Source organism: Populus nigra, chromosome 4 (genome assembly GCF_951802175.1).
Source record: "Populus nigra chromosome 4, ddPopNigr1.1, whole genome shotgun sequence".
NCBI lineage: Eukaryota > Viridiplantae > Streptophyta > Magnoliopsida > Malpighiales > Salicaceae > Populus > Populus nigra.
This window is the reverse complement of record NC_084855.1, coordinates 10,201,533-10,222,628: the sequence shown is the minus strand read 5'-3', so window position 1 is coordinate 10,222,628 and position 21,096 is coordinate 10,201,533. Positions and strand designations below refer to the sequence as shown.

At 31.7% G+C, this 21,096-nt stretch overlaps 3 protein-coding genes across 9 annotated transcripts; 2 read left to right on the top strand and 1 right to left on the bottom strand.

The window, feature by feature from the left end:
- The first annotated feature begins 6,800 nt into the window (after window positions 1-6,800).
- Window positions 6,801-11,904, top strand: LOC133692435 (uncharacterized). Of its 6 annotated transcripts, XR_009841888.1 has the most exons (5): window positions 6,801-7,844; window positions 7,950-8,021; window positions 8,340-8,469; window positions 11,048-11,106; window positions 11,297-11,904. XR_009841888.1 is itself a non-coding variant. In XM_062113374.1 (3 exons), the coding sequence occupies exons 1-3, from the start codon at window positions 7,068-7,070 to the stop codon at window positions 8,371-8,373; spliced, it is 855 nt and encodes a 284-aa protein (XP_061969358.1). In that variant the 5' UTR covers window positions 6,801-7,067; the 3' UTR covers window positions 8,374-8,665. The 6 variants fall into 6 exon arrangements, 2 of the variants coding, with proteins under 2 accessions (XP_061969358.1, XP_061969357.1); XR_009841889.1 differs by lacking the exon at window positions 11,048-11,106 and having other exon boundaries at window positions 8,368-8,469; XR_009841887.1 differs by lacking the exon at window positions 11,048-11,106.
- A 1,629-nt stretch (window positions 11,905-13,533) lies between these two features.
- On the bottom strand, window positions 13,534-15,950 carry LOC133690925 (uncharacterized). The gene is made up of 2 exons (XM_062111206.1): window positions 15,705-15,950; window positions 13,534-14,213 (listed from the first exon to the last, which is right to left on the bottom strand). The coding sequence occupies exons 1-2, from the start codon at window positions 15,811-15,813 to the stop codon at window positions 13,606-13,608; spliced, it is 717 nt and encodes a 238-aa protein (XP_061967190.1). The 5' UTR covers window positions 15,814-15,950; the 3' UTR covers window positions 13,534-13,605.
- A 300-nt stretch (window positions 15,951-16,250) lies between these two features.
- On the top strand, window positions 16,251-18,676 carry LOC133690926 (uncharacterized). Of its 2 annotated transcripts, XM_062111208.1 has the most exons (6): window positions 16,253-16,593; window positions 16,719-16,768; window positions 16,856-16,925; window positions 17,052-17,096; window positions 17,797-17,887; window positions 18,310-18,676. In XM_062111208.1, exons 1-6 carry the CDS (start codon window positions 16,571-16,573, stop codon window positions 18,316-18,318), a joined length of 288 nt encoding a protein of 95 aa, XP_061967192.1. In that variant the 5' UTR covers window positions 16,253-16,570; the 3' UTR covers window positions 18,319-18,676. The 2 variants fall into 2 exon arrangements, with proteins under 2 accessions (XP_061967191.1, XP_061967192.1); XM_062111207.1 differs by having other exon boundaries at window positions 16,251-16,768.
- The last annotated feature ends 2,420 nt before the right edge of the window (window positions 18,677-21,096 follow it).

Sequence of the window (21,096 nt, the reverse complement as noted above, 5' to 3'; positions counted from 1 at the left end):
CATTGGGTCATTGCATTTTAATTACTCTATTGTTTAAATAATTTTAGCACCGGAAGTATATGGAAAACTTCGGTTTTTTATTTTTATTTTTATTTTTTTCAATAAACTCTTCCATATATCATATTTGATGTACATCTGAATCTGGTTGGGTTGCTTTTCAAAGTATTTTTTACTCATAAATATATTAAAATGATATTTTTTTATTTTTTAAAAATTATTTCTGATATCAACAAATCAAAATGATCTAAAAATACCCAAAAAATATTAATTTGAAGCAAAAAAATAAAAAAAATTAAATATTTTTGAAAACACTTTTAAAATATAAAAACAAACAAGTAAATATGTATAAATTTTTACAATTTGAAACGAATTTAAAGATTCGCATTAGTAAATGTTCACAACTTCCTATGTTCCCCTCTCACATCAATTGAGTTTGAAGTGGGAAAATAGTTTTTCTCTAATAGATTGGAATAAATTTAAATATTCATGACGTTAATAATTTTGCTATTAATTTTTATTAGCTATTAATGTTTTTTTATTAAAAAACTCGAACTTAATATTCACAATAACACGATATTAGTCTGATTATTGTAATAAAAAAAATTGTTTACTTTAGCACGAACATTAATAATTTAGTAGCCATAGCTCCATTGTTTCTATTTTAGAATTTATAAGGTGATCATGGATGCAAGTAGAACCCAAAGATGAGTGGGGACGACGATGCGAGTGAAATCACGTGAGTAGATGAGGATAGACGAGGAAGGAGGTCTAGAGCTCACGTGTGCAAGCATATGCTTCTCGCTTACGTCTAACTTCTTATAGACACGTGGACACACGCCCACATCTGAATACAGCCACGCGTGTCGTCCTGTTCCTTGCTGACCAGACACCCAATCTAATCCAATCATTTACACTTTTAATGAGTCAATATCACTAAACAACCCTCATGCCCAATAATTTCAAAATACACAGATTAAAAATAAAATTATCATTGGGACTTGATGGGCCAATCATGAAATTTCTTGTTGTCGGGGCGCAGCTGCGCTTGCAGCTATTTTTATGGTGTTCGCATGATTACAATAAATTCCATGCTAGCACGTGATGGTGTTATAGAATCTAATATACTTACAAATGAAGTGGTTGGATAATAGATTTAATCAAATATTTTTGTTATGTGATACAAGGAGCATAGTATCTGTAAATCAGTTTTATTTTTGATGAATTTTAAGATTTTCATATTAGAAAAAATATAATAAATATACAAAAAAATATTAAATCGCAAAAACAAAGTTATTTATTCTTATTTTAATATGTAATAAATTAACATGCAATATAGAGTGTGGGTTTTATAATGTAACACTAAACATAATTTACTATAAATTGCTATAATAAAATTATCATTTTTTTCCTTGAGTTGATAAAATAGGAGGGTAATTTGGTTTTCTGCAAGGGTTTATTGGTTATTAAAATATTATTGGGGTGTATGTTAGTATTTTATAAAAAATTTGTAAAGTAAAAATACATTTTTACCTTATGTCAATAAAATTTAGAATTATTGATCAAGGATTTTTTTTGTCTATTTTCAAGTTTTAAAATAGTAAAAATATTTATTTACCCTTGAGATAAAAAAAATGTAGAGTCATTGGCCAAGGTTTTTTTTTTTTGTTTTTCCCTTCTTGGTATATAATAAAAATACATATTTGACCTTAGAAAATACAAAAAAACAAGTTATGTGTTTGGGGATGCTTTTGTCCTTCAACGTAAGGTTTTTTTTTTATTTTAAGGGTCACCAGGGGTGTTTTGATATTTTTATGCATATTTTTTTTATTTTTTATTTAGAAAAACTGTTGATGCGTTCTCATTACACGCCACCAAATGGATGGCGTCCACACTTTTTAGACGGCATGTACGATGTTATCCAATGGCCTAACTTGGCCTTACACCATCTCTTTAAAAGCTTCACCGTGTCTTTTTTTTCTAGTGTAACGTGTGATGATGTATGATAGTTGGATTGTTGTAAATGGTCGTTTCTTTTTTTTTATTGCCATAAAAAATATATAATTGTCCTTTTTGTTCTTGGTATTTCAATTTCAATCTTCATTTTTTTGATTTATTATTTTCATTCTTATTCTTTTTATAAAAGTTTTGTTTATTTCTAATTTAGTTCTTCGCTTATAATTTCTCATATGTTATTTTTCTCATTTCAGTCATTATTCTTTTAATTTTTAATTTTTTTCCTCAGCCCTTTTGTTACATTTTTGTTAGCTTTCAATTTAAGTTATTTTTTTTTCTCAATCTGACCTTTATTCTTTTGATTTTTTTTTTGTTAAAGTTATTTTTCAATTTAGTTTAACCCTCCAATTGAAGTTTTCTGTTTTCCCTCTAATTTATTTTTTATTTTGATTTTCGCCCTTATTATTTTAATTATATATCTTTAGATCCTTTGATGTAATTTATTTTTTTATGATGTCATCATTCAACATTTGATTTGTTAAGGATTGGTCTTCATATTTTTTTTCATTTGTAGTATTTATGGTCTAATAACCATTGTCACAGGTTTGAAAAATTAATGTTGTCTGATATCTTTTTTTTTTGCTTATTTTCTTTTACTATCTTATCATTTTATATTAATTTTTTTATAAAAAAAATTGATTTTATGGTTATTTTATAATTTTATTTTGATCTCATAATTTATATCATGACTTTAATTTATAGGATGGATGTTAAGATATTTAGGCAAGTAATTTTTTGCTGAAACCTGCCCATCTGCTTGGAATTGAGCGAGGTCCCCTGATGACCTTACAGAAACATAGAGATTCTACATGAGCCTGGAAAAACTTGATTCTCCAGTTCATTTTGGTACCCTTTTCTCGGCCTTATTTAGAGCCCATCCGCAATTTGAGTCCGCGTGTCTATAGTGAGGCCTTGTTTGACTTATTTATAGCTAATTATTAGGCGTTTATTTTGTTCCTTTGCAATTAATGGTCGGTTCCAATTTAGAGTAATTTCCCGTTGCCAACTCACCTGTATAAATCTGAAATCACATTATTGTTGTTTTAAAATTATTTTTTTAAAAAATATTTATTTTTATTTTAAATTATTATTTTATTGGTGTTTTAAAATTATTTTAAAGTGATGATATAAAAAATATTTTTAAAAAAATTATTTCAATACAATTATAAATAAATAAAAACTTTTATAAACAATATTTCCCATAATTTTAAAAAGAGAAAAGTTAAATCAACAAAGAGTGGCAATGGTCATCTGCCGCATTTGCATTTTGAAACTTCTAGGTTGTGCTAGGCTCGGTGTACATTCTATGTGATGAGGCTATTATTTTAATAAAAAATAATTTTTAGGTGCTGCAAAAATATTTTTTTAAATAAAGAAAAAAAATGTGATTTAATTTATAGATTTTATTGGATCAAATAAGTTAATTTTATTTTAATTAGATAAAACAAAATAATAATAGACATATTAAATTTAAAAAGAAAGGTGATCATCGTAATATGGAGAAAATATATTTTTTTTAAAAAAATAAATAAATAATGCAACTTAACTCACAACTCATTAAATATAAAAGAGTAAAATGGAGTAAAAGAATAAAATAAAACTTTATCCTGGTCGATTTGAAAGAGGATGATAAACATGTAACCTTAGTAATCAAGGTTAAGCCAACTTGAGAAATCTGTTAAAGTCTATTTTTTTAAAAAAAAATCAACTCGTGTTAACTTTTTAAATCCATAACCCGGGTCATTAGACTCGAAGCACCTTATCTAGAAATATTATAAGGACCAATTCCTCAAAAATATTTCAATTATACAAGAGAATTATAAAAATAGTAATAAAAAAATGATGATCAAAATTAAAATACAAAACAAAAGTATATTGAATTGAATGATGAAATTAAAAATAAAAATCAATTTATTGAAAGGACAAAAAAAATCAAAAGAATAAGGATCAAAATTGACATAAAAAATAAAATTAAAATTTTGATTGATTGGTGAGATTGAAAAGAAAAATCACTTTAACAAAATAAAAAAAAATAAAAAGAATGAGGATCAAAATGGTAAAATAATATACCATAAATTTGGATTGAATGATGAAATTGAAAGTAAATTAAACTTTTACATAAGAGCCAAGAAAAAAATATAAATCAAAATAACGAGGATCAATCAAGAAAATATAATACCATAAATTTAAATCGAATGATGAAATTAAAAACTAATAAAACTTTTATAAAATGACCAATGAAAAAAATAAAAAAATAAGGACCAACTTGGAACAAATAATATATGTCAAATTGGAATTGATGAACGAAATTGTAAAAAAATAAAATTTTTACCAAAGGGCCAAGAAAAAAAATATCAAAAGAATAAGGATTGAAATTGAAATAATAACAACAAAGATGGTTAAATTGTAATTATTTGGGAAAGAAGGAGAAAAAAAGAATGCCCTCCAAACGATAAACCAAATTATCAACGATGACACACGTCTCTCTACCAGGAATAGGACGTGACGGTGATTCCAACGACACAACAAATAAGTATTCTTGGACCACAGGAGACGCCGCACACATCTAACCTTTTTATTCTTTTATATATAGTCAAATATCAAATTGCTCATAGGTTAATTTAATAATAATATAAAATTTATTGGGAAAAATACCAAAAAACCCCCCAACTCCATAGTTTTTTCTTTTAAGGGCACTCTACTTGTTTCACTATGCATTTTAATTTTTTATTTTCTTATATTTGTACAAATACTAAATTACCTCTCAACCGATATTATAATAATAAAAGAACCATTGTGCAAATATGAAAATGCTTTTTGATGTCAAGTTTTTTTTTTTTAACTTCAAAGGATACTTTAATAATTTTATTATGTAATTAGATCATAAAAGACTTATTTAACTCCAGTCAATTTAGTAATGATAAATGAGTTATATAAAAAAACTCCAATGTTTTTAATAAATAATGTTAAGTTTTTTAGATAGAGAGGTAAAAATACAACTATATTATTCCAATGAATAATATTTTTAAATGGACTTCTTAAGTGTTTTCCAGAGCTTCGTAGCTTCTTTCAATAGTTAGAAAACAAAAAACTTCTATAGATTGGGTTAGATGCACATGTTAATTTTGGATTCTAATAGAAGACGAAGTTTTGAAGAATTATTTTTAATGCATTAATTTAAATATAGGTAACTATCAAAACTCTGATTGAACTGAGAAAGAATTTAATTAATTTTGATAGCTTTTAATTTTAGTTCAAAGAAACAGTTTAGGAATATTCTAAAAATGAAAGGAAAAATAAATAAATTAGCAAATGTTGCCTTGTTCTTTTCCATATCTTAGAATATTGAAATACTGTTTGGGATTTCTTTATCATGTTTTTCAAAAATTTATTTATTTTTTATTCTGTTAAAAATTAATTTTTTATATATATTTTGAATTATTTTAATATACTAAAATAATTTTAATATAAAAATTATTTTAAAAAACAATCACAACTACATTTATTTTAATATAAAAACTTACTGGAAGCTGGTATTGACAGATGGGTATCAGGAGTTAAATTGGATGGCTGAGGTGTGGCCAACGAGTGAAACAAAAACCACATAAATGTATAACGACTGTCACACTTGGACACCATCGGCATGGTGTGTACGTGTCCCGATTTAAGAGCTTCCTTTTTATTTATATTTTCTTAACAAGGAGGCATGAATTTTCAACAACCCGCAAAACCATTTTGACAGAACTGCTATATAAAATGGGACCGCAAGAATCAGGAAAGAAAGTTACAACTTACAAGACAATTTATGAAAGGCGATGGTACTTGAATCATAAATTATTATTTATTTAATAATATGATATAAAAAATAAAAAAAATTGCTTAAAAATATATTAAAATATTTTTTTATTTTTTAAAATCAACACATCAAAATAATTAAAAAAACTAATTTAAAACTAAAAAAACTTTTAAATTTTTTTAAAAAACACGTAACGTAGCCTTAACCAATAAGTCACGCGAATAAATAAATAAAAAGATAATAGTTTTTCCTCGGTCTTTAGTCTTAGCATTTAACTGGCAACACCGGTCAACACCTTTTTCCCACCAAAAGAAGGAATCCTCGTGGTCCCATGTTGTAGCCACTTTCTGGCAGGAAACGATCGGGGATATAAAACCCAGACGTTTAATACATGTCTCAATCTTGGATTCTCGATAATAATTATAACCATTTTTTTTAATATCATATTTATTGCCCTCATCAATTATCAATTGATCCACAGAAACACGTAATACAAGAAGAGGTTCCTCCTCTGTTAAATCACAACATCATGCTTGAGATCACACGCAAGAAGAATCTTTTATATTTTTTACTTATAAATATATTAAAATAATATTTTTTTTATATTATCGTGTGAAAAATTATCTAAAAATATAAAAAAATTATAATATTTAAAGATTAATCAGTTAAACCAAGTTTAATAATATAATAAAAAAATTCTTTATATTTTTAATATTTTTTAACAATTTAAAAAATTTATCAAACCCATAATACAAGCTAATAAACTAATAAATTCCAAAACCCGTTCCAGATAAAAATAAAGCTGCCTTATCAGCCAAGTTTCCAAAACGCCTACAGGCCCTACACAGTAAGATTGAAGTACAAAAAAACAAAAACAAAAACAAATCTATGAAGGGCAAAGTGCAAATACACAAAACTATCAAGGACAGTATTGGTAATAAAATAATTAATAAGAACTTCTTGTATCCATTCCACTTTCTTCAGAGCATCCTCAACATAGGGTATGTGTCTAACAAGGTATGTGTCTATCAACTGCTTCCTGTCCATCTTTTCTCAGAAGAAAATATTCTCTCTGCCTCCATGTAATTCCTTGAGATTTAGATTGTCCTGATTTGACTTTCCAGGTATCCAATTTCCTTCCATTCTCCTCGTTTATCCAACCAAAGCAAATTCACTCTCTGATTCCTTCCCTACCAGAAAAACTCAATTAAGCTGCCGATTTGAACACTGAGAAAAAAAATCGGTTTGTTTCTCTTCAATGGTGTTTCGCTCCATATCTGCAACCCACCCAAACACAACCAATATTGTTATGGCTTCTTCTACTACTGTCAAACCACACCAGCCACTCCATAACTTTCCTCTACAAGACCTTAAATGGTCAATGAACCCTTCCAACAACGCCACCAACCACCACCGCTTTCGCTCCAACAAATCTCCTCACCGGGATGCTGCTGCTGCTGACTCGGACGGAGACGGCGGGGTAAAGGTTGAGAAGTTATCGAAGCAAAAATCTGATGATGCTGAGACTTTGGAGAAGAAATCGAAGATCTTTATTCGTTTGAGGACCAACAAAAATAGCAGCGGTAGCAGTAGCAGCAAGTGCATGGTTGATGATGTGGCTGCGGATGCAGGGGATCTGGACTCTGCTGCTGTAGTGGAGGATGTGGAGGAGTCGATACCGAAGACGTGGAATCTGAGGCCGAGGAGAGCCGTTAATAAGGGTTTGAATGGGAGCGGAGGTGCTGTGAAGATTGGTGGAGGCGCGGTGCAAGAGATCAAATCTCAGGTGACAAGTAGTAATCGGAGTGAATGGACTCGGTCGAACCGGAATGGTAATGATGCTACTAACTATGACAACAACAACAACAACAACAACAACAAGGAGAAAGAGAAGGAAAAGGAAAAGGAGAAGAAGTTGAGGTTTTCGATTCCTCTTACTAGAGAGGAAATTGAAGAAGATATTTATTCCTTGACTGGGTCAAAGCCCGCGAGAAGGTCAAAGAAGAGAGCTAAGCATGTGCAAAAACAACTTGATGTATGCAATCATCATTTCTTTTTTTCTGATCTATTATTATTTTCTGGTTAATTGATGGATTTGATGACTAATTGATATGTGCTTTTGTTGGTTCTGTTTCTGCAGTGCTTGTTTCCAGGCATGTGGCTGGCTTCGATCACCCCGGAATGTTACAAGGTTCATGAAGCTCCTTCAAAGGTCTGATTTGTATTGATACTTCTGAATGTTTTAGTGTTCTTTTTTACCCTTTTCACTTCCTAGTTGCTGGCTCTGTGAACCAATGAAACAGGAAGAGGAACTGGTGGCTTGCTATTTTTGTTTTAAGTAAGATAATGGGAAAAAAATCATGTAGTCAATATATGGTTTAGTTTGAGTCATAGCAAGTGGAAAATGATGTAGAAGAGATGTTTTGTTATATTTTAATTAATATTTTTTTTATATAAAGAACATGTGATTATTGAATTTGATTTTTTTTTTTTTAAATGGGCTAATTCGTTTATGCTTTGATCTATACAGTTGAGAATGTAGTTCTCCTGCTCTGCAGGGTTAAAGAATTGACTGGGAGTTTGGAGGTGATGACTGTTGAACTCTTTTGACATCAGCTGAAATCAATTTAGCATATACATGATCCCGTGAAGATGAAAGGGTAACAAATGTATCTTGTTTTTGTGCCTTTTTCTGTTCACCGAGGAGCTTTTGGGAATGTTGGAAGGGTTAATGTTATAGTTTTTGTCATGGGTAGCTGCAGATGTACATAAGAACAGTTAGTCTAGTGAGTAGAGATATGAATAACATTGGTGTTAATATTTTCAGTTAGTTTGAAATCAAGATGCTTTTCCCAACTTTTGTTTATCATGCTGGTTTTTGAAAACTTATCATCCCAAAACTTGAATTATCTCTTGGAACCTAAAGCCTAATAGTTGGTTGGTATATGGTGTTGTGATTGACTTGCACGGCGTGTCTCTGCATTGCTTTCCTTTTCAAATATTCCTGTTATTAGTGCAAAAATCATGTTATTAGTGCAAAAATGAGTTACTTTAACAGCTTTTAATCGATTTAAGGAAAGTATGATACTTTGAGGAATCAAGCAGTTTTCTCATGCTTGCCTTTCCTCTTTTGAAGAGTGAGCCATGCACGTCGTTGTCGTTATTTGTACGTTGCATGAGCCATACACATTAGTGTTGTTATTTGAAGCATGCAAGATCGATTCCGGATGTTGCCTTTAATAGGAAATGTGTCTTCTAAGAGCAGAAGATGGATTTGCTAGAATTATGAGATGAATTCTTTAGTTCATTGGTTAAGATATTGCAGTTTTGACCAGATTGTAGGATTGTACAAAAAATATCATGTCATCATGAAGTTGCAATTACCATGCTAACTAGCTTATAGCTGTCATAAATATTTCTATATTATCATGATCATAGTTCCCTAATGCAGAATGTTTCAGTTCATGTACGGATGCTGGGAAAGTGTACTCCAGTTAGTTTAGCATCTAGTACATGGGGGATAGACTTAGTGGGTTCTCTATTTCATATTATGGTAGTACGATTTAAAATGCATATCAGTTGTTTATTTAAAGTTTTTCAAGTGATACTACTTGGAAAACAAGTAAATACCCAAACTATCTTGTGCTGTTTTATTTACTCTTTGAAGATACTTTCTAAATTTTAGTGAACAAATTGATCAGTTTTTAGAAACTTGATTTATACCATTAAGAGAAATATACCATGTTGAATCTTTTAATAAAATCTTTTCTTATTCTTTCCCTTTGTTACCATGTCCAAGTCTCACCACTTATATCATTATATATATAGTACCTTAGCTGCACAGTGGATTGTCAACTTTGGATTGCATGCTGTTGCAAAACTTGGATGCAAAATCTGGGATGACAACCCTGATTGTGATTCTAGGATGTTGCTGTGATTCTTGTAAATATGATCTAAATATTTGGCATTCATTTGCTTGTGGTGCCAAACTATGCTCATATAGTGCACCAAGGATCTGACCAGTGTCTGAAAAAGTTTTTGAGCTACTTTGAACCTTGCATATGTTGCAGTGAATTTGATGTATGCAGCTTCATGTTAAATATTAAAAAATGGCCTTGGAGCAGGTAAATAATGACAGACACAAAATCAGGAATATTCATATATATGCATGTATTTATATTAATATTTATACATATTAGATTAACTATACGAGGAAGATTTTAAGTTGCTTCCTTTTATCACTTGCTGGTTCATGGCTATTGTTTTTCACTTGAAGCAGGTGAAATATCTGAATGCAACACGTGCCTATGGAAACCTGATTTGGTTAGCTAGTGCAGACGCAATTAATTGTGCACTTGGTATTTCAATTTGTTTCAGTTTGAAATATGTCAAATGCACAGGATTTTGATCAATGATGAAAATGTCATTTTTTGTTTAGCTAAGCAGCTCTTTTCTGCCTTTTTTTGTTGTCTGAAAGTTATATGAGCTATGCATGGATGGTTGTTTTTAGTAAGATTGCGAGATAGAAGGATGTGACCGCATCAATAGGTTAGTATGGAGGAAGTTTGATTGTGCAATTCAATGTTTAAAATTTAATCCGGTCAGTGTGGTTGAATCCACGTAATAGAAGTGCTCTAGGATCTGAATACCCCTATCTTGTCATTTGTCGAATTTTTATCATCACACTTGATATTTGCAGATTGTTGTCAGTATGCTTTGCCAATTAGCCTTGGACAAGGTTATTGATGACGAGAAAACTTACTGAAAACATGATTATATCAGCAGCAATGATTTTCGATATCAATCTTGTGTTTGAGAATGAATGTCCTCAAGTTATGTCCAGTTTTCTCACCAAATAAATGTGTGGTTCAATGGATTGGGGTTATTATAGGAAATTATTTTAGTTTTTATTTTCATTTTCTCTTAGTTTGCTCGATTACAATCTTCCAATTGTGATCCTCTGTAAAACAATAAATTTGTTGCCATTTGTACTGGAAGCTGGTTTGAGAAAATACACACAATATTGCATGCACCCTTATTTCCATAATTATTGTTTGGCTTCTGTGAGCACTATGCCGTTCACACACTATCAATTGAGGCTATAAATAACTTCCTCGTTCATTTACAAAACTGGAAGAAGAGATTGTAGTCCTGCAGCCATAAAATTTTGGAACCCATGGTTTGAGATAGGCAATCTATGTGGTTGTCATCTTTTGATATGCACTGTTTTGCTCACAGTTGGATCTAACTGCATGCATATTGGACTGCTTCTGAGATTGCTGTGAGGAGGATGAGTGGTAATTATTGCTGTCTTGTTGATTATAAACTTTATTTTAGAACTTCATTTCCTGCCAACATATTTTCTTTTCCTGCATTTCAAAGGTTTGAATTTTTAGGATTTTTTTTGTACTGTGAGCCTAGGAACTGTTTTATGAGTTTGGTTCTGCTTTTTGTGATGGGGTTGTGTATGTGGTGGTGGCTTTTCAGGCATAAGCTCTCTGCATGCAAAACTTCAGTTGCCACGGGTCCAGTTAGAATTGTTAGACAGGAGAGCTTTTGAATTTTATGGTTTATACGTTATCTACAATTAAATGTAATAAAGCATACTGGCTGTGGAGGAGAGGCATACACAGCTTTAAGTCCAGTGCATACAAGTGAATGCATCGGATGGTTTGCCAAAGCCTGCTGATGTCTCTCTGGGCTGCAGCATAGGATCTTGCCAATCACAAATGGAGTCTGGGCTGCTTTTGTGCCTTCCGTAGCAGACGACTACAGATGGGAACAGAGCTGTGCCCAGCTTGCGTGCACGTTGATTGTTTGTTTGCTATTGGTATTGAATGGAAAATTAGATGCTGTTATCAGTGGCTGGGAGATTAAAACACGGAGACATCCATCCGAAGTGAGTGTTCCTGTGGTATTGATCTTGTGTGCCTTCTTGTCATAAGAATCTGTTTCTGCTTGAGATTATTTGTATGTAGAATGATACTTCTCCAATTTTTAAAGACCTTGTCCGAGAGATTCTATCACTATATGTCCAACATTGATGGAACTTAACTTGGAAAATTTCAACCCTGTTATAGGTTTTTTCTTACAAACACGCCAACTTATTATAAATTATAATTATAATAATTATTAATATTAACATTATTAATCAACAAAGAAACTAAAACACGCGAGTGTTTTCCTGTAGTGTTTCTATTTATCATCTCACGAATCATTGTTCATAAGCATTATTCTTAATGCAATTTTTCGTTCTTGGTCCCTCACATTTTACTTTCAATTCATTTTGGTCATCTAGTTTTTGTTTCTTTTAATTTGTCATTTAGAAGTTTTATTTTGCTGTCCTTAATTTTTTCATTTTTTTCGTGTTAAAAATCAGCTTGAAATTATATCTAAGATATAGTTGCAAGTAATTAGCTAGTAAAAGAGACTAAAAGATTTGGAATTTTTATTATTCCACCTCTCATTCTGCTGTTTATGTCACTATTTACACTATTTTTTCCTTTCAAGTCGTTGAAATCTTGACCTTCTTACATTTTGGTCACCGATCTTTATTTATTTGCAATTAGTTATTTCAAGTTATGTTGACACGATTTTATTTATTGTAGCTTGCTTTAATTTGCATGTCCTCGTGTATCTTGTGTTCGTAAATGTTCCAATATTGATTTGCAAAATAATTTTACAAATACATATATATATATATATATATATATATATATATATATATATATATATTTTATGTTCTTATTGAAAGTAAGATTAAAAGATTAAGAGCTAAAATTGCTATTTGTTTTATTTTAAATTTTTTCTTAATTGAATTTGTTTTTAAATTTTATTTTTTTCAATATTTTATTTTATTTTATTTTTATGTCAAATTTCATCATTATTTTTATCATTGAGTTGGTTTGATGATTGAGCTTTGTATTTTATTCAATTTATTTTTTACGAGGTTATCTTGGTCTCACGACTAGGTCGCAGATGTGACATGCTAACTTGGGTTAACTCGAGTTTTTTTTTTCAAATTTGTTCTTCAATATTTGATTTGTTAAGAATTTAACTCTGTACTCCTTTTGTTTTTGCTTTTTAAGGGGTATCTTATTCTTATTTATTTTTTGCTTTGTTATTAATTTTTTACTTTTTACTAAATAAAATCATGTACATTTTAAAATTACTAGGAATATATCTTTCATGATTTTGGCAACATTTATTTTTTGCATTTAATCATGGCCATTTTTTTTAGTTTATCTTATATCATTGCTTTTTTAAAGCTATATTATTAAACAAACTAAATTTATTAAATCAAGTTAAGTCAAGCACCTCTTTTTCTTGCTTTAAAAACGTTACTATCACCAAAAAATTTTAGTCCAACTTGGAGCATGAAGCGGGCAACCAATTTAGTGAATGCAAAATTTTGCGAATTTCTCATCCTTGGGAGATAGATATGGCACTAACTGTTGTAGTTTTTACCCTCTAGCAAATACAAGATTCACATTCCACTCCTCCATCTCCTTTGCAAGAAAAAGCACCACGGACTCAGCTTGTATTATTAATTAATAGGAACTGTATTTTGTTGTTGATACCCATGGCAAATAACTTTCAGACCAAGATCAGTGTTCCTTCTAGTCTACTTAGAGCATTAGTCTGCAAATGAGTCACGATCGCATGAACATCAATGTGGTAAAAGAAATCGATAAAAGTGGAAGAAAAAAAAATTACAACTCATCTTCGACAACCAAAAATAATGTCCTCCCACCTATATAACAAAATTTCCAAGCATAACTGTCTCAGCAAATCATTCACATCATTACAAACCAAGTTTGATACAAGTGCTGTAGCAGAAAAGTACTTAGAAGAACCAAGGTCATAAAATTGTTGAGAAACACAGGGATCCTATGTCCGCTACTGCATGGAAAAGTGCTCCCACTAAAGCACCCTTTCTTTTGCTTGATCCCTTCGCCGTTATCTTCAAGAACAAAAGTGGAATTTGTCTGGCCATCACTAAATAAAATACACCAAAAGAAGGAACCTTTACGAGCCCCAACCAAGCCTACTCCCACTTCTGTATGTGATTTATTTCTAATCAGGGATAAAGCTTTACTGTCCTTGACAAGAACATGGGAAAAGGCTAGTGATGGCTCAAGGTACTTAGCCTGACAACCTACGACATGGCCGGTTATGGTGCCAAAAGTGGGCAGCTCTACACCACAGTTCGGACCAAAAACCTCTGTAAAGTCATCTTCAGGTGGTTTGCAATTCACAACACCATTGCTAGTGCAGTTATCCTTGCATAATTCAACATACTGCAGAGCCATGCAGCCAAGGCCGGGGCTGTCGTTCAGCTCTGGGAGTTTCTGGGCTGTTCGGTTCTTATTGATGATATCAACAAGATCATTTGCAGGGTTCCCTGATATCAACAGCATGTAAAAATGCACCGTAAAATAAAAAAGAGAAGTATGTTGATGGGCAAATACAGCAACCAACATTTATTATTATCAAAATCTCTCGATTATCCACATCTAAAGCATACGTTCCAACTTTTTAAGTGCTTAAAAATCCTTTTACGTTTTCATCAAGCAACAACATGTGCAAGAAATAATTCACCATGACTCAGTGCTGGCGCAAGACAAGTTCAACCTAAGTGCTCAAGAATCCTGTATCCTAAATCTTCTTATGATATGTATGTCTCTGTACATGGGTGAGTTTGCATTATATGGAGGAAAATTGTATTATGGTGCAAAGTTTGTCCTCTAGAAACAAAAGTAGCGACTCACAATTCTTCAAGTATTCCTAGTGAAAATGGTCAAATGATATAACAGGGTAGATACGCAACTTTAATTGTTGCCTACAAGGATGAAAGCTTTAGTTTGCCTTGCCCTATTAAAGCTTTCAAAGGTTGCAGCCAAGCACATAATTTTAGGATTAAGACAGATAGAAGACTCAGCTCGTCGATACATGCTTCTCTTCATTCATCATAGCAGCTAACACGGGAGGTCCAGACAGAAGCTATACTTAATGCCTCCAGATATATATTTAAAAATTGATTTGAGAAGGTATTGTATGCATTTTTTTTCCCTTTACAAGCATAATTACATCTAACTCTAGGATCCAGGTCGCATTTTTGGATTATTTGGGATGAAAAAGCGACCTTTAACCAAATGAAAAGACCAATTAGAAGAGGAGCATAAATATTTCAACACAAGGAGATAGTACAAACAGTAGGGGCTTGCTTCGAGATTTTGGGAAAAAACAAAGTACATGCTATGTCAACTATGGATCAACATATGGAATCACCACAACAGTCACATTCTATCTATTTAAATGCATACATGTGACCGTTTATGTCAACTTTCTGCATTTGAGCACTGACATAGTAAACTCAGCATTGTATGATTACTTGTGAGATAGAACTATACAATTAGTCAGGTTTTCTTTCAATGGGATAATGGAATCAAAACAAAATCTATGTACTAAAACATTGAACTTTAAGCTTTCTTGGTAACAAAATGCAAGAAGATGCCAGCAATTGAAGGTCTACTGAGTAACTAGTGCTCCCTAAAACTTCATTTTTAGGAAAGCCAATTACTTGTAATCTTTAAGTTTTAAGCTCAGATTCTTGTCCTCTCTGTTTCAACACTTCTATTCTCACAAAGATCTAAAGTTTCCCAGCATTAGATAATTAAACTATGAAGACTTCCTGCAACCAAACAGAGAATGAAAAACCTCAAAATCAATAAAAAGAGAGTGCAAGACCTTCCATTGCAAATTATCAGTCAATAAACCATATATTAAACTGTATAAAAACTAATTGATGGGCATATTAGGGGAAAAAATCATGGGGCTGCAGTAGTATCGCATTAGAGAACATGAAAAATAAAGCAAAGCAAAAGATTATTACCATGGTGGCTGGCGCAAACAGCATTAGCTAGGAGTAGCTGGCAAAGCACAATCCACTTCCATTCACAGCAACGAAAATAATGCTTCTTCTTCTTCTCCACTATCATCATTGCTAGAGAGAATGGAAAGGAAAGAAATACAAAAGGGGTCTCACTTCTTTCCCAACATTGTAAAGGAAAAAAGAAAATTGTCTGTATTTTCCGGGAAACAGAAGTGTATGTTTATTTATAAAGGGGATAAAAGCTTTGCAGATATTAAGGACAAATAATGGGAATGGTGGTCCCAAAGGAGTAGCCGTTGTTCTGCTTTCGGACTATTTTTGTTTTTCATGTTTTCCTTTCCTTCTTGACAGCTCCGTTTCGGACTGCTGTTCAATCAGTGCTTACTGTTTCGTATGAAAAATTAATTTTTTATTTATTTTAGTATCATTTTAATATATTAATATTAAAAATAAATTTAAAAAATAAAAAATAATATTTTAATATATTTTCAAATAATATTTTTTTAAAATAATTATTATCATGATTACCGATACACTTTAATCCTTAAAAAAAAAAAAAAACCGCAGATACTGAGGCACCTCCTTTAAGAGGGACCTACCTACCGTTTTCACGCGGACTCCTTGTCCTGGATCACGGCCATCGAGAGAGATCAAGTTTTTCAAGGTCCATTACCCTCAGTTTCTTCAAATAGTTCGGCAGTTCCAAGGGTTAGACTCACTCTGGGCTGTTGAACTTGGGCTTTCTTGGGAAAATAATCGTCTTCAAAATAAAACAAAACTGATTCCAGAAAGAAAGAAAACACCGTTTCCTTTTATTGGGGGGGGTTGGGTTTGGCAGAGAATTATTGGGGTTTAGGCAAGTCAGAATGGAGGGGTTTAAACAACTCTGGTAACTTCATGATCTTAAACATTGTTGGGCTTTTGGATTTGTCTTTCTTATTTAGCTTCCCGGTTCTCACAAAAGATGATGATTTTGATTGATATTGATGATGGTGATGATGAAAATAAAAACAGGGAGCATATGCAGTCAATGGATCGCACATCAGAGAAGATTGCCTATGGTGGTATGTTCCCAACCCCCAGTTTCGCTTGCTTTTAACTTTTGTCTCTTTTGTTAACATTTGCGGGTGGTCTTCTTGTTTGTTTGCCAGCGGGTGTTGCCGCTGGAACTGTAGGAGGAGTTGCTGGTGTAGTATGCGGCAGTAAAATGGCCTTTGACTGGTTTGTTAAATTTCTCTCCTTTTTTTAACTAATTTGTTTTGAGCATGTTTTTAAGTTGATCAAGTATTAATTGTTGGTATTTAATAGATTATATTGGTGATTAATTAAAAGCTTTATTCATTGCAGGGTGATTGACCGCTACGATGAATTCGAGACCAGGAGTATTGAAAGGTTTCTTAAACTATCTCTAACAGTATATGTCTTCTCTTAGCATTAATTTCACTATAATATGCTGACATGTTTGTGTTCAGTTGGTTGTTTGCATTTGTGTTTGTCTACGTAAATATCTGCTTTATATGTTTCATTTTGAGATAATTCTGTGACTGACAGCATCAGTCCACTTGCATTCTCTTTATGTCTATGTGTTATGACTTGCAACATGTGCTCATTGAGGTTAGAGAGCTACATGCTTCTTCTTGTTAGTTGAACCTTCATTGCTATTAATTGATGGATGTTCATTTTGGTAGGTATAATTAGCAAATGCCACTAATCATGAATATTTGTTGCTTGTCTTATAGTTTGATTTTCTCACCTAGTAAGGCGTTCATGAATGTTCTTTGTTTTAGATGGAGGAAACCCAAGCTAGATACTTAAATTGAGGAATAGGAAAATGATTCTTTGAATCCAAGTTTACTGGATTTACCCTTTTCCTTTTCTTCTACAAGAAAGAAAAGTTATCACCTGGCAGTGAACTTGATAAAAATGCGGTTGTCTGTGTTTGATGCATTTAATTTTTGGCTGCAACAACTTATTGATGGTGCCATTTTTTTCCTTGCTCTCAGCTTGCTGCGTCTTTAACTAGTTTTGTTCATTTTAATTGCTATTACTGACTTTAGAGTTGCCAATCGCTGAATTGGTTGTTGACGTTCAGGATTATGCGGAAAATAGATGCAAACAGGAGGGACAGAAACACAGGGGTTTCGGTCGCATCAAGGAGCATTCTCACAGAACCTAAATCAGATGTAATCATTTTTCATTATTTCATTCACAATTCATCCCTTTATTGAAAAAGCAGAGTAATGAATGTGCTACGGATACTTGTCATGGGAAAGATCGTTGCCATCTACTTGTATGTGCAAAATGTTTCATCACATCTATGATTAAAAGTTTCCATCAACCATAACATAGTTTTCCTGATGATTACTTGCTTTAACTTATATGCATTAAACTCAGTAGATGCATGCCTCCATCATATTTCACTAGCACATAAACATTCACATAGCCCATGAAACTGTCTCTATTATGTCCTCTTGTAACTCTATAAATGCTTTTGTTTGTTTGTTTCATTTTTTTCTTCTTCTTATTGGAGTGGGGAGAAGAGCATTCAAATTGTTACATGACTAATAATAACTCATGAGTGATGACTGTGATGTTTGTTTTACAGGGCATGTAATGATGTTGAAGCACTCAGGAGAACCCGTGGTAAAGTCCAGGTGCAAGCTGCCTTTTTGGTCAGATAGATTCGGAAGGCAGATTTGAACTTAGAATCTAGTCCCTTTTTTCCCGTTACTTTGATATCCTTTCGTACAAAACTGATGACCATAGATGATTCATGGAAAGTGATAGGTAGAGATGTTAGTGATTGCCTCCATATTCAGGACTCATAGTTTAAGCTTGAGTAATTTCATGGTTTGGATCAGCTTGTGTCCATAACTGCTAAATGAACCTTCGATGTGTTTTAAAATGTTTTGAGGTACTGTTCCTGGCTACCCGCAATATTTTTCTGTTTTCTGATGTTAAGATTTGAGCTATATCTGTCCCACCCAACCTAGTTTTATGTTTCATGGTTTGGATCAGCTTGTGTCCATAACTGCTAAAGTGCCGATTGCAATCTCAAGAACACAAGCTTTTCCGTAGAGTTGGTAGGATAGTTCACTTGAGTCATTGATGCATTAGGATTTGCCAGGATGAAACGAGCGCGACTGTGTAGCTCCGGACAACCATTCACTTCATCAATTGAGGATTTGTTTTGTTTTGGGACCGATGCTCGGGTCCAGCCATGTTATGCGTTTTAAGGGGAAAAGAAAGTAAGAAAACTAGAGCTAAAAAAGTACCATACATCTATGTATAGCAAATTATGGTTTAGTTCCTGCTGTCTTGATGATTTTGCAACATCTATGTCTAAAATCATCGATCCATGGATTGGAGAAGTCCAGATTAATACATTTATTTTGTTCGAGGTGAGAATGGGAAATTTGTCATGAAGGATTAATGGAGGACTCGTTTTGTTTTAAAGTATTTTTTGTTTTAAAAATATTTTTAAAATAATTTGGAAATGTTTTTATTTTTTTAAAATTAATATTTGTTTTTGTTATTTTTAGATATTTTAATGTGATAATAATAAAAATAATTTTTAAAAAATAAAAAAAATATTATTTTAATATATTTCTAAATAAAAAATATTTTAAAAAACCTACCATCATTTTTTCTCATTTCCAACATACCTTTATAACGTGTACCGTTTTTGTTGAAAACTTTCTTGATTTCTCACCGTTTTCGGGTCCTTGTTGATTTGATGTAATGGAGGCGCCTCCATGATGCGGTGGGATCGGATGATTTGACCCGAAGCCAGCCATGTAGCTTATCTTCTTTGGATTTGATCCAAATATGTAATCAGCCTGTAAGTTCATGTACATCCATCATATTAATTTTGATAATATATGATACATGGGCTGAGATATTAGTTTTGTTTGGTACTCAATTACTCGCTTTTCTGCAGTTCGTACCAAATTTTTAAAAAAATATAAAAAGAATATGCAATATAAAAAAAAATATCTGATGTAATTTTTATTATAGGTAAATCTTTTAATAATTAATTCAAAATTTAATGCATCCGAGGTAAATTTTTAAAAATATCAAGATTATGATTTTTTCATTGATTGGAGTTAACAAATTAACTTGTTAAATTAGCATCTTAAATCATAGATTTGACTAGACTTAATAATATTAATTTTTTAAAATAATTTTTATATAATTATATAATAACGTTATAAACTCTTTGATAAGAATGTTTAGGAGTGTGGTTATGGTTATTTTTAAAGTATTTTTTATTTAGAAAATCATCAAAATAATATATATATTTTTAAAATTATTTTTGATATTAGCGTATCAAAATGATATACAAACAATAAAAAATATTAATTTAAAATAAAAAAATTAAAAAATTAAATTTTAAAAAATATTTTTAAAACATAAAAACAAATACTTACTCCTCGTGGTTATCTTATCTGACAATCATGAGACAAAAGTGCCACCTTTCCACCGAAAAGGTAAGGCTACACGACCTACCAGCTACTCTAACATCTAATATTCATCTTTTATAAAAAATGGTTTCAATCGCCAACAAAATAAAATATTAGAGGAGACAAAGAACACACGGACGGAGAGAACACTCATCTCTTCAATATACATACATACTCCTAAGCAACTCTCTACTTTGGAGACATCTCCACTTCTAAAAACACTCATTTCTACGCTGCACACAACAAAACACTTATTTTATCCTCTTGATATTTTTACTTTCTTATTTTTCTGAACAATTAAACTTATAAAATCGACTTAAATATATATTATTGTCTCCAAAGCATATCGATAATTTTGTTTTGTTGATGCACAAGAGAGCCCTTTTATCAATTGTTAAAGTCTAAGATCCATTGAAGTTTGTTACAACTTCATCAACTTTTTTTGTTTTTTAAAACGTTATGACACAAATAAACACCCCCCAACCCGGCAAAGGCAAAGCCTTATCTATCCAACCATGGCGTCTACATTTGTTACTGTACCAACAACAACAACAACACCCTTCTTGTAGATAAACAAAACCAAGCGTTCTTCTCTCTCTCGACTCAAACTCGATAATTTCACCATAAAAAAAAGGAAATTATTAACTTGGCCCTGGGCAAATTGTTGAAGACAATTGTATCGCAATGAAAAGACCCACTTTATTCCCAATATTTAGCTTGAAGGTTTTTTTTTACCCAAGAACAATTTCATCAAATTACTATTTTAATAAATAATGATTTATATCTAAGAGTACAGTAAAACCTCATTCTCCTTTCCTTTAGTGTTTTTGTTATTGTCATAAGTGACTTTCACATGATATTTACAAGGAATTTAAAAATAACATTTCAATCACATTCTCGTTCTCAAGTGCTTTGCTTTCTTAATCCGG

Coding starts and splice junctions, on each gene's coding strand:
- LOC133692435 (XM_062113373.1), top strand. CDS start 7,068: ATGGTGTTTCGCTCCATATCTGCAACCCACCCAAACACAACCAATATT. Junction 7,845..7,949: donor ATGTGCAAAAACAACTTGAT/GTATGCAATCAT, acceptor CTGTTTCTGCAG/TGCTTGTTTCCAGGCATGTG.
- LOC133690925 (XM_062111206.1), bottom strand. CDS start 15,813: ATGATGATAGTGGAGAAGAAGAAGAAGCATTATTTTCGTTGCTGTGAA. Junction 14,214..15,704: donor TGTTTGCGCCAGCCACCATG/GTAATAATCTTT, acceptor TGTTGATATCAG/GGAACCCTGCAAATGATCTT.
- LOC133690926 (XM_062111207.1), top strand. CDS start 16,669: ATGATGATTTTGATTGATATTGATGATGGTGATGATGAAAATAAAAAC. Junction 16,769..16,855: donor AGAGAAGATTGCCTATGGTG/GTATGTTCCCAA, acceptor TTTGTTTGCCAG/CGGGTGTTGCCGCTGGAACT. Junction 16,926..17,051: donor AGTAAAATGGCCTTTGACTG/GTTTGTTAAATT, acceptor TATTCATTGCAG/GGTGATTGACCGCTACGATG.